Here is a 12,740-nt window from a genome sequence, read left to right on the forward strand (position 1 = left end):
TGGACAGCAGAAGTAGGAGGGTAGAAAGTGAGAAAGGGAGCATTGTTCCCCAGCTTTGTGATTGGCCAGATTTGATTTGAAGTTGGTTTGTTTTCATTGCAAGATGGTCTATAGTTTTAATTAAATATAGGCAAATATACTTTGTTGACTTGTGGTTTACCATTTTTGGTGACCTCAGTGTTTGTTAGGGTGGATTTATTTGCCCCAAGTTTACAAGTTGGAGTTACAACTTTAAGAGGCGATCCATGTATTTGCATTACCAAATCTTTTCATACTGCTGAATGAACCCAAACAATTCTGATTCCGTCTATAAGACAACAGTATAAATAAAGGTACTTAACTTAGCAGCGTTTAGCTATTATTCCCCGACAATCTGGAACAAACTGCCTGAAACATGCACGTCCGCAGAGACTCTTAGTATTTTCAAATCGAGACTGAAAACATATATTTTTGCTGCTGCTTTTAATTGAGCTGATCATATGCGCACTGCAGTATGCATTTTATTCATGTATTGTATAACTGTTGTGTTTAATTTATTATCTTTGCTTTTTAAATGCCTGTTGTAAAATGCCATTATATAATGTGTTTCTGCTGTATTTATTCTTAAACGTCTTTTATTTTATTTTGTAAAGCACTTTGAATTGTCGCGTGCTGAAAGGTACTATATAAATAAACTTGCCTTGCCTAACTTACTTTTGTATAGTACGGTGGTCACTGGAGCAACGACAACTGCTGTTAGAACCCTTAGCGTTGAGATTGGGATGTGTCCAGCCTTTCACACACAACTTTTTGAACATTAGGAGTACACCTTCTGGGTACTAATTATATTGCAACTATATTTTTCAGTATGATTGTAATTATGCAATTTAAGACACATCAGCATGCTCACAATGAAATACTAACATGGTGATATTTATGTATCATGTTTAACAGTTCACCACCATCTTAGTTTAGTATGCTAACATTTACTAACTAGCCCTAAACACAGCGTGCAGCTAAAGTGTAGATTCAGGCTCTGCCTGTTGGTGAAAGTTGAAAATCTTCAAATAAAAAGCAGCACAACATATAGAAGCAGAGAAAGTGCTTTTTCTCTCTCACCTGAAAGGTCCAGAGGCCCTGTGGCTGCTCCCCCCAGCAGTGCAGCGTCATCAGGGTCCAGTTCTTCAGGCCGGCAGTGGACGCGTCATTGGGCCTTCTGTCCAACAGCATTGAGACAGTGCCAGCTGGAGACGCCAGGCTTATGGAGAGGTCACCGCGACACACCGCGCTAATGCTCACTCTCACCTGGTGAGGGACAGGTGGCAAGAAACAAAAAAGACGGAGGTGTGAAAAGGAAGATTGATAGAGGGCTGGAGAAATAGGGAAGACAATAGAGAGGAGTGGGTGGACAGAAGATAAAGAGCATCGAGCCTTCTCTTCAGTATCACTGTATGACACCTTGTAGCTGTTTACTGAAAACGAGGAAACTAACTGAAATAATACGCATTTTATTGACACACACTTTGCTGAATTGATAATTGATAATTGTATCTTAAAATTAGTTATTTGATATTAGACACATTTGCCCTCTTGTGATACCCAGTACGCTTCATATGAAGATAGCTTAGCATAAAGACAAGGGTAAAAAACTAGCATATGTTCTCTTTCCTGTCTAATAACTTGATATTTAATTCATATCAAATGTATGTAAGAAGAACAAAACATTTTATTTTTGAATGCATGCAGTTACTGCGCTTTTTTAAATAAATGTTCAAATACACCCCCCAAAACATTTTTGAATGTACACTTTTTGGTACACTTGGTTTTCGTACCCTTTACCTTTAAATCATAAAAAAATAATGAGACTTTTGCATGACTTTCTTACATTGAGGAAGAGAGAGCCAGGATATTTTTTTAATTTCCAGTCTTTGTGCTATGCTAAGCTAACTTTATCTGTAGCATACAGGCATGAGAGGGGCACCAATCTTTTAATCTCTCTCTGCATGAGAGTGCATTATGCATGTTTCCTAACATTTTTAACAATTCTCGTAAATGTGAAGCTAAGCCTCCTCGGACCAATCAGTGGTCATTAAAAAGTACCAGATAACTGCACTCATCATAAATATCTAAAGTAATTCATGTGACACATGGACGATGAGGCAAATTGGAGGAAATTAGTCAAATTCATATCGAAATCCAGTCAGTATATAGGCTACTGTGTATAGCAGACAGTTGGACATTGATCTGTCCATACCCAAAGATGAAGACAAAGACATGTAAAGAGCAAAAAAGAGAAGACACATCGAAATAAATGGCTGAGGGGAATTTAAGCTAAATGATTTAAATAAGCACTTGCAGCCCCCAAACCCCCACCCAGTAAACACTCTCCCTGTCCCTGTTCATCAGTAGCAGCACATCTGGTGCACACACACACACACACACACACACACACACACACACACACACACACACACCCACCACCCACACACACACCCACACACACACACACACACACACACACACACACACACACACACACACACACACACACACACACACACACACACACACACACACACACACACACACACACACACACACACACACACACACACACACACACACACACACACACGTGTTAACTCGCACACACCTGTGCACGTACACACACAGGGTATGTATGCCTGCTGACACAGTTCAACATAAACACATTTGCATGTATGTGCCTGTGCTCAAGAAACACCCAGTGTTGCCATTTTCTGCAAACGACACAGCCAACACATTACACATCTCAGTATGATGCTTTTTGAATTTTCACTGTTCTCAGAACACATGACACAGAAACGCCAACACGTATTTCTATGAAACATTCAAGCACAAATTAATTTTCAATAGACTTCATTTGTATAATGTCAATGTTAAAAAGGAAAGGCTATAACAGCCCTTTTACAACAGTTTTATCAAGAGAAATGGACCTCTTCACCTCTCATGTTTTAAAAGAATAGTTCAACATTTGGGGAAATACTCTTAATTGCTTTCTTGGCCAGAGTAACATGAGAACAGTGCCACTCTCATACAGTATCTGTATTTTAAATATGAACCTTTAGCCAGTTATCTTAGCATAACATAAAAGGGGTTACTAGCCTGTCGGTTGCATCTCCTCTTATAGTCACTGCATATTCATTTGTACCTGAATATGTCAAACCCATCCAAATCACGCCCAACATTTGAAAAATGTATTTTTTAGACCCATTTTTGGATGAACGATGTTGGCCAGTGTCAAGCTCACTGACAAACACTGCATTTCCTGTGAGAAATCCATAATAAAAGTAAACTTGTGTTTTGCCAGCAAAATGCTTTTAATTTGAAATCACAGCAGTACAGAATGTTCAGTTTACAATACAAGTGAGATCCAGGTCAGTTGTGTTCCCCTATTTCCTATCTTTATGCTAAGCTAAGCTAAAGAACTGCTTGCAAAAGCTTCTAAAAATACCAACCTTCTCATCTAATTCACAATCATATGGGTCTATCCCAAACAGTTTAACATTCTGTAAGATCATTATTATATTTGTTTCCAACAAGACTCCTTGAGAAAACATATAGTTCACTGTAGTGTTTTAAATCCTGACCTGGACGTGCTCTACAGTGTTGATCTCATTCTTCCTCCCACGACAGGCATCTGATTCTATATCAACACTGACCACGCCCCCTGGAGAGAGGATCCTAACCAATACAAAAAACATTACATAAGTCAGTCAGACCTCAGACATCTTTATGCGTGAATAATAAACATTTATCCACCCTGAAATACACAGACACACACAAAGCAGTGACAGCATGTCTGAAGATAAGATGAAAGATTATTGATTCCCGTGAAGAAGACGTTCTGCAGGTAAGGCATGTGATGCAAAGCAATATAAATAGAACATCAGCAGCAATAGGGGGTTAACAACCTAGTGTGTAGTCGAAAGTGGTAGTTTTCCATCAAAACCTTTCAATCCTGCTTTCTTCATCTCGGAGACATATGAAGAACTAGACCATGTATGTCTCCTGAACATCTCGAAGCATGTATCCACACCTTTAAAATGTGTTGATAAGAAAAGTGCACTTCTGGCATCGGCCAAAATACGTGTCCCGTCTCATTCAAAACTTCGGGCTAGGAGACAGAACCTTGCTGCACACTGAGGTCCTTGAATGCAATCTTCCTTTGCTGTTCTAAAGTCCAGATTAAAAAAGGGGATAGATCCTTCGCAGTCAATGCAAACGTGGTATCGTCTTTTTTTTACAGTTAATCACATTATAAAAAATGTCTACGATTTCAGTTTTATAACATTTTAGTTTGCTTTACTCTCTGTATTCTGTTTTCAAATGGTTTGGGTTTGGCACATTGTAACTGTGTATTTTGAAAGGTGCTATATAAATACATTTATTTCAAGTTATTACCTGGTAGGATGTGGTGTAACCTCTTTGATGCACTTCCTCTGTGGAGAAACTGTGTTAAAGAGCGTGGCGTGCTGCACCATCAGCCCTGCATCCAACAATCCAAAACCATACCTGGAACAAGAAAGGAACATAAAAGCATATGTGTTTGTGTATACCATCAGAAAAAAAGTCCCCACACACATGTGATCTGGAGGCTTTTACTGTACGTGGGCGGCTGAATGTGCTAATGGCTCCGACATGAGGAAGCAACAAGTCATTGAGGAAGATGATGTTGTCCTCTGACATGATCGCTCCCCTCTCTCTCCGGGGCTGGGGGCTGCTGTGTGTACCGCCTGTAATTGCCCGGAGGATGGATTCCGAACAATGTGCCATCTCACGGACTGTAATCAAGCCTCATTATTCATTCTTTACCACCCCAATCTGGGTGCTGGAGACACAATGGGCGACCCTTAAGCGGCGACGCTGCCTGGTGACTGTGTGACCGCTGCCTAGCTTACACTCTCTTCTCCACTTTACAGCCATCTCTTTACGTCTCTATTGAATCATCCGCTCTCATGTTTCCTCTTTGCCCTCTTCTTCCGCAGAGCAGCCTGCTATTCAGTGTTTTTTCCTCTCTAAAATCTCCTTCACTCTCCTCCTTTAAACCTGCATTTCTTGCATCAGAACTCTCCTCCTCATAAGTCTTAATTCTCCCTCACATCTTTAATTTTCTCTCTTTCACTTCCCTCTTGTTAAAATCACAGTCCTCAGGCAGAAGGGCCGTAACAACCTTCATTCTCCCCAACCCCTCCTCTAGGAAAATCCAGAGGGGGTGACAAAGAGCTAATTTCTGCCATTATTACCATACAGACCTTATGCCGTTAATCTGCAATAAGTGAAATTCATTATCCTGATGACGGGGTCTCCGGGAGCAGCAGAAAGAGAGAGACAGAGAGGAGACAGGAGCGAGCTGATCAATAACTCAATCTGCCGCCCGGCATGGGGCTCCGTCTCCTCCGCTCAGACTCTCAGTGTGTTCTAGGAGGGGGGGCAGCAGCAGAGCCCACAGCGTCCTCGTCCTAACAGCACGTCGCGCGATCAATGGACACAATCTAATCAGCCAGTATCACCACCAATGACTTTTAGCATGTAGGGCCCCGGCATAATAGCATTAGGCAGACGGGTGTGTGGGGTTAAGGTGCGCGGCTGAAGTTCAAGGTCATTCAGGGGGTTAGAGAAAGCTGTGAAGAGTCGGAGCAAAACACAACGACTAGAGCTGAATGCAGAAGACTAGAGGAGAGAGGAATCAACATGGACCTTAATGAGAAGTAAAGAACGTTAACATATATTTGTTTTGCTCTTCAAAATGCGATTAAATGATTGGAGGTAGATGTGGAGTGTTTTTGTTTAGTAGTCAATGTTTAATAGAAACCATTACAAATCGACTGATCTGTGATCCTGAATGCTAAACCATATTTAAAAACGCATTAAAAACACCTTAATGTGGCTGGTTATACAGATATGACAACAACTTAAAACACGTCTTTGAACCAGTGGCGTAGCCACCATAAGGCCAGGGTGGGCCCAGGCCCACCCGGTTTACTCATTGGCCCACCCTGAGAAAGCTTCGGTGTCATTTACTTTTAAATTTTTATTTATTTTTTTAATTATTTAATTATTATTATAAAAAAATGTATTCACCCATTGAGAATATCCAATAATTCAAAGTGAAATTCAAGTGAACAAATATCGAGTTTAATTAATGTTGTATGTGTTTTGTCCTCTGAACCGAACTCATTTACGGTAAAAACTGATTGTTGGTTCCGGCGCGCACCATAATAACGTGAGAGAGGCAGAGAGCTGCCTGCAAAATAAATGATGGCTCAAAGTTCACTAATGACCTTTGTTTTTTTTTAAAAAGCCAGACTCTAAGAAGAGCCCCCACTGCCCTCATCTAGCATCATTTTCTGATAACGATGAAATAGCCCGCCTCCCTCTCCCCACGTCTCCCTCTCCCCACGTCTCCCTCTCCCCACCTCTCCTGCTGCTGGGCTGTCAGAAGAAAAACAATGTTAACGGAAACTCTGCCGCACGGTTCCCTCGTCACTTGGAAGAGGCGGAGAGGTGGGTGTTTTTCATCTGCTGGTGGACAGTCCGGAGAGATATACACAGGGTTGGGTTGTAACGGAAAACATGTAACGGCGTTACGTAATCAGAATACAAAAATCAAGTGTATTCAGCTGGCGTTACATTTGAAAAACGAGTAATCTGAGTACAGTTACTTTCGTAAACCTGAAGTGAATACATTTTGGAATACTTATTGGAATTATTGGTGGAAAAGTTTCCTCACAGAATGTAATATTCATTACCGGCAGAACTGTGTGCACACTGCACAGCGCTGCAGCATGTCTGTGAGCGAGAGAGAGATGCAGCGTGTCTGTGAGGCCCCGCCCCCCCACACGCAGATGAGAGAGAGAGAGAGATATCTTTTAAAATATATCGAAAGTTAGAAACGGAGATGGTTAGATAAAATGTGCAAGATAACGTTTATGTAGCATTTCTTTATTGTCGAAATTATGACATTTATAACGGGATCAAATCAAAGAGCAGTCACTTGCTGAATGCATGGGGGCAAGTGACTGGAAAAGGTTTTAAACGTTATTACATTGTTTCAGATAATAATAATAATAAATAATAATAATGATAATTCATTCTATTTAGGGGCACCTTTCAAAGCACCCAAGGACACCTTACAATTCATAACATATTCTAAGGAAAGGTTTTAAGACAGTACAAAGAATGCAGTCCGGGTGATGTTTTGTATGTGGGTGCAGAATTACACCAAGATGTTGTGTTTGAGTTCTTGATAAGCCATTAAAACAGTAAAATACGTGTCTCCTGTTCACCAAAACATACCCAAAGAAAGCATTCCAAAAGTATTCTAAAAGTAATCTGCCACCGGTACCGGCGGGGATTGTTGTTAGCTTCTGATGCGCAGAAGAAAAATCTTTTTCTTGTAAAAATTAAATTAAACCATAAATTAAATGGGGCCTATTATGCTAATTGTGTGTACTATTTTTATTTTGTGCCTCTACTGTGACATTTTTACATAATTTCATGTTCAAAAAGCTATACATTTTTTCATACTGTGCTTACATCACCTCTTTTCACCCTCTGTCTGAAACCAGAGCCGAGTCTGCTCTGATTGGTTAGCTGGCCGGCTCTGTTTCGATTGGTCAACTGCTCATAGATAAGCCTATCATGCACATGTGTCGAAGCACTTATATAAGCGTGAGTGTAACAAAGTGATGTCACAATCTTATGGAAGAAAACAAAGGATTCCAATGGAGGCAAGGCTAAACCATTCAGTGCTTTATAAACCAGCAGCAATATTTTGAAATCTATTCTTTGACACACAGGAAGCCAGTGTAAAGACTTCAGAACAGGAGTGATGTGATCCACTTTCTTAGTGTTAGTGAGGACTCGAGCAGCGGCGTTCTGAATCAGCTGCAGCTTTCTAATATATTTTTTTGTGAGACCTGTGAAGACACCATTGCAGTAGTCGAGTCTACTGAAGATAAAGTCATGGACAAGTTTTTCCAAATCCTACTGTGACATTAGTCTTTTAATCCTAGATATATTCTTTAGGTGATAGTAGGCTGATTTAGTAACTGTTTTAATGTGACTGTTGAAACTCAGGTCAGAGTCCATGACTACACCTAGATTTCTGGCTTTATCTGTTGTTTTGAACATTGCAGACTGAAGCTCAGCGCTAACTTTTATACGTTCTGACTTCGCTCCAAAAACCATTACCTCAGTTTTATCTTTGTTTAATTGGAGAAAGTTCTGACACATCCAGTCATTGATTTGTTCAATGCACTTACTCAGTGTTTGAATTGGAGCATAGTCTCCTGGTGAAATTGTTACATACATTTGTGTGTCATCTGCATAGCTATGGTAACTTATTTTGTTGTTCTTCATTATCTGAGCCAGTGGTAGCATGTAGATGTTAAAGAGAAGAGGCCCCAAGATGGAGCCTTGAGGAACCCCACATGTCATATTTGTCAACTCAGATGTGTATTTACCTATAGAAACAAAGTTGTTTCTGTCCTTTAAGTAGGATTCAAACCAATTTAGAACTGTTTCCGAAAGTCCCACCCAGTTTTCCAGTCGGTCTAGTAATATGCTGTGGTCAACAGTGTCAAACGCAGCACTGAGATCTAATAATACTAACACTGAAGTTCTGCCACTGTCTGTGTTTAAGTGGATGTCGTTAAAGACCTTTACAAGAGCAGTCTCAGTGCTGTGGTTTGGACGAAAGCCTGACTAGAACACATCGAAACAGTTATTTAAATGCAAGAAATTACTCAACTGTTGAAAAACAACTTTTTCAATGATTTTACCTAGAAATGGGAGGTTTGATATGGGCCTGTAATTGTTCATTACTGAAGCATCTAGATTATTATTTTTTAAGAGCGGTTTAATGACTGTAGTTTTCAGGGCCTGTGGAAAAATACCTGAGTGAAGAGATGTGTTTACTATATGAAGTAGTTCTGAGGCCATGCAGGGCAACACATCTTTGAAAAATCCTGTTGGAATAATATCAAGGCAGCAGGTGGAGGATTTCAGAAGTTGTATAATGTCCTCTAGGTTTTTATCATTAATCTGATGGAATTGTGTCATGATGTCTGAATTGATGTTAAGTGGACATTTGCTGTTCCTGATGCAGAGGCACTGACTGCTTGTCTGATTTTCTGAATTTTGTCAGTGAAGAAGGAGGCAAAATCATTGCACGCCCTGGTGGATAGAAATTCAGAGGCTACTGACACTGGGGGGTTAGTTAGTCTGTCAACGGTAGCAAACAAGGCACGTGCATTGTTTTTGGTAATGATGTCAGAGAAGAACGATTGTCGTGCGTTTTCCAATTCCAAATTATAAAGGCCAAGTCTCTCTTTATAGATTTCAAAGTGAACCTGGAGATTTGTTTTTCGCCACCTGCTTTCAGCTTTTCGATATTATCTTTTTTCTGTTTTCATGGCCTTTCTCCATGGAGATATTTTCTTCCCAGTCACTTCCTTTACCTTAATTGGAGCAATGGCTATAACATTTTTAATTTTTGAATTAAAATGATCTACTAGCTCATTTACTGAGATGTTAGCAGGGGCAAGTGTGGTAGAAAAATTCTGAGTAAACATTTCCCTAGTATTTTCAGTTAAATATCGCTTTGTGGTTACCTCTTTTTGAACATTTGTGTGAACAGAAATAGAGCTCTCAAAGAAAACACAGGAATGGTCAGACAGTGCAACATCAGTCACCACAACCTTAGAGATATTCAGACCCTTTGAGATAATTAAGTCCAGAGTGTGCCCCTTATTGTGCGTGGGCTCCGTCACATGCTGAGTCAGTCCATAGCTATCAAGAACACAAAACAGATATTTAGCCCCTCTGTCCTGGGGGTTGTCAACATGGATGTTAAAATCAACCAACCAACAATGACTAGACGGTCAAAGTCAATACACACTATAGACAGCAGTTCGGTAAAGTCATCAAAAAAGCTTGCACAGTATTTGGGTGGTCAATAGATATTTAGGAACAGAGCTCGAGAGGAGCATTTCAGCTGAAGGGCCACATATTCAAAAGAAGCAACGTTTCCATACGATGTCTTCCTGCATTGAAGGGAATCATTGAACAGAATAGCAACTCCACCCCCTTTCTTTATGCATTCTTTCCTGACTCATAAAACTAAAGTTGGGAGGGGTTGATTCGATAAGAACAGCTGCACTGTTATTTTGTTCAATCCAAGTTTCTGTTAAAAACATAAAATCGAGATTGTGCTCAGTGATAAAATCATTGATTAAAAATGTTTTTCCTGCCAAAGACCTGACATTTAATAAAGCTAGTTTAAGTTCGTTAAACACACTATCAGTCAGGTTTTTTGTAACAAGCTGTGGCTGACATGGAATCACTGCTAAATTAGATAAACTCACACAAACGTTTGGGCGCTTCCTGTTTCTAAGATGATTCACCGCTCTTAATCTATTACCTATCAACACAGATATCGGCAAAGCTACTGGCAGGCAGGGCCCCGACATGTCCTGGAAAGAGTTGAGAGTGCCATACGCCCTTGAGCCTGGACCCCACACATATCAGTGAGAGTTTGTTGTGTTTTGTACACACACATTCTTATCAGGCTTCGGAGACTGCAGATGCTTTCTTGAAGGGAGGGGAGGTGGTTGACGTAGGCACGGTGATGGAGACGGGGGAGATGGTGCGGGGGTAGAGGACATGCTGCCAGGGTGGGGAGGTGGTTGACGTAGGCGCGGTGATGAAGACGGAGGAGATGGTGCGCGTCTCCGCGGTGATTTTGGTGGGCGTAGTTGAGGAGCGGGGGTAAAGGACATGGTGCCAGCCCTGCGTATCGCCTTAGTTTGGTCTTTGAACTCCAGGAAGGAATCGGTGCCAACCCTCTGTATCTCCTTCATGTGTTCAACGATCTCCAGGAGGGTGGGCGAGGGTGAAAGGGTGAACGGAGTATCCTGAAAGGCGTGGAGGGAACTTTGAGATGTTAGCCCTAACACAACAGACTCAAAGTTTGGTGGTGTTTGATTTATAATCCTCATTGGACCCTGACTCCAGCTGCTTAAAGTAGAGATAGTCAGTTTATTGTGTGGGGAGAATCTTATGTAGTAACTCTGGTTATTATCTTGGATGCATACAGTGGAAACACTAATATACTTTAATTTCTGGATATGGATACCTAAAACGGATAAGTTTAATAATAACACCAGCAATAACAATAGATCATCTAGGGCAGGGGTGCCCACACTTTTTGGGCCGGTGGGCTACTTTTGAAATGACCAGCTCACCGAGGTCTACCAACCAAAAATAAAATCCCAAATTGCAAGGAGCTGAATAACACGTGTTATGTATACATGGGATAACTACAACAACTCTATTTGGGTTCTTGAACAGAAACAAATACATGAATACATAAAACTAAAATGGCATGTTAACCTCTCTCTATTTCTCTCTCTCTCTGTTAAGAAACACATAACAAGCAGGCTAATAAACCACTCTCCATGTCCTGAAATCTTAAACATAAAACACAAATATAAGTACAAGGAATACAATAAACGAGTAGAACACTCAATTTAGACACCAGACTCAATATAGGCTCTCTCTCTCTCTCTCTCTCTCTCTCTCTCTCTCTCTCTCTGGCTCTTTTAAGTGAACGACGGGAGCCGGCTCTCGCCCGCGAACGAGCCGTTTTTTTTGCGGAGGGATTTAGATCGGCATGAAGGCACATTATGCAATGTGCACATTATCCCGCTTATTACACATGGCCACATTCTCAACAAAGTAACGACATGACACCCAATATTAATTGAAATGCTTTTATGGATTTAGAAAATGATTTTATTGATTTAAAAAATAGTTTTATGTATTGATTTAAATTGACATGCATCCGCTAAGAAAAGTAGTCCGATGTTACTGTTTGAACTAATGTAACAAAGGCAGGAACTGCTTCTATAGTGTTTTTGAGGAGCTTTTTGATTACAGATTTGAAAACATCGTTGCTTGCACAATGTGCACAAAGTAGCACAATTCATTATGTCAAACCTTGGAAAGTATCTATATCCCTCTTCTCCCCGCTGCAGCCTAGCAGCTGATCTCAGAGCACGCTCCCCTCTCCTGCAGGGGGGCGTGGTCAGCTGCAGCTCACAGAATCAGCCCCCTGCAAAAACAGAGCTGGAAAGAGCAAATGGAGCGAAATGAGGCATGGCATTTGATTCCCATCACTACCCGGCACTTGACTGATGTTATATCGCTTTGCATTCTGTGTTAACAGACTGGAAAGAACTGCTAACAGAGCACTTATATACTAATAAAGGACTGGCTTAGCCAGTTGAGCAGCACTTGAAACGATTGGCTCTTTGAAACCTGATGTTCTTATATGATTCTGTTTTCCTCAAGGTTGTGTCTTCCTGGTCGAATGTACTTATTGTAAGTCGCTTTGGATACAAGCGTCAGCTAAATGCAATGTAATGTAATGGAAAGCGATAGGTCGCTTTTTCTGTCAATCAAGTAAACTCCTGAATTAAGTGGCAGGGAGGACAAGGGAGGAGGGATCAAAACCTGTTTTGTCTATTTTAACGGAGCTTGATTTTTTTTTATTTTAATGAATGACTCGCGGTCTACCAGCATTGCCCCCGCGGGCGACCGGTCGCCCGCGGTCGACGTACTGGGCACCTCTGATCTAGGGTGTCAAACTCAAGGCCCGGGGGCCAAATCTGGCCCTCGACTTCATTTTATGTTGCCCGCAAGAGCTTGCAAAGAAT

At 41.0% G+C, this 12,740-nt stretch overlaps 1 protein-coding gene across 1 annotated transcript in view; it reads right to left on the minus strand.

Moving 5' to 3' along the window:
* The window catches only part of LOC117461051 (proprotein convertase subtilisin/kexin type 4-like), a 249,012-nt gene that overhangs the window by 25,713 nt on the left and 210,559 nt on the right, over nt 1-12,740 (minus strand). Inside the window, exons 14-16 of the mRNA XM_071205815.1 lie at nt 4,423-4,533; nt 3,609-3,702; nt 1,099-1,284 (exon numbers count right to left, since the gene is read on the minus strand). Coding sequence (XP_071061916.1) covers nt 1,099-1,284; nt 3,609-3,702; nt 4,423-4,533 — 391 coding nt within the window. The remainder of the gene's footprint in view (nt 1-1,098; nt 1,285-3,608; nt 3,703-4,422; nt 4,534-12,740) is intronic.

This window comes from Pseudochaenichthys georgianus, chromosome 16, assembly GCF_902827115.2.
Source record: "Pseudochaenichthys georgianus chromosome 16, fPseGeo1.2, whole genome shotgun sequence".
Lineage (NCBI taxonomy): Eukaryota > Metazoa > Chordata > Actinopteri > Perciformes > Channichthyidae > Pseudochaenichthys > Pseudochaenichthys georgianus.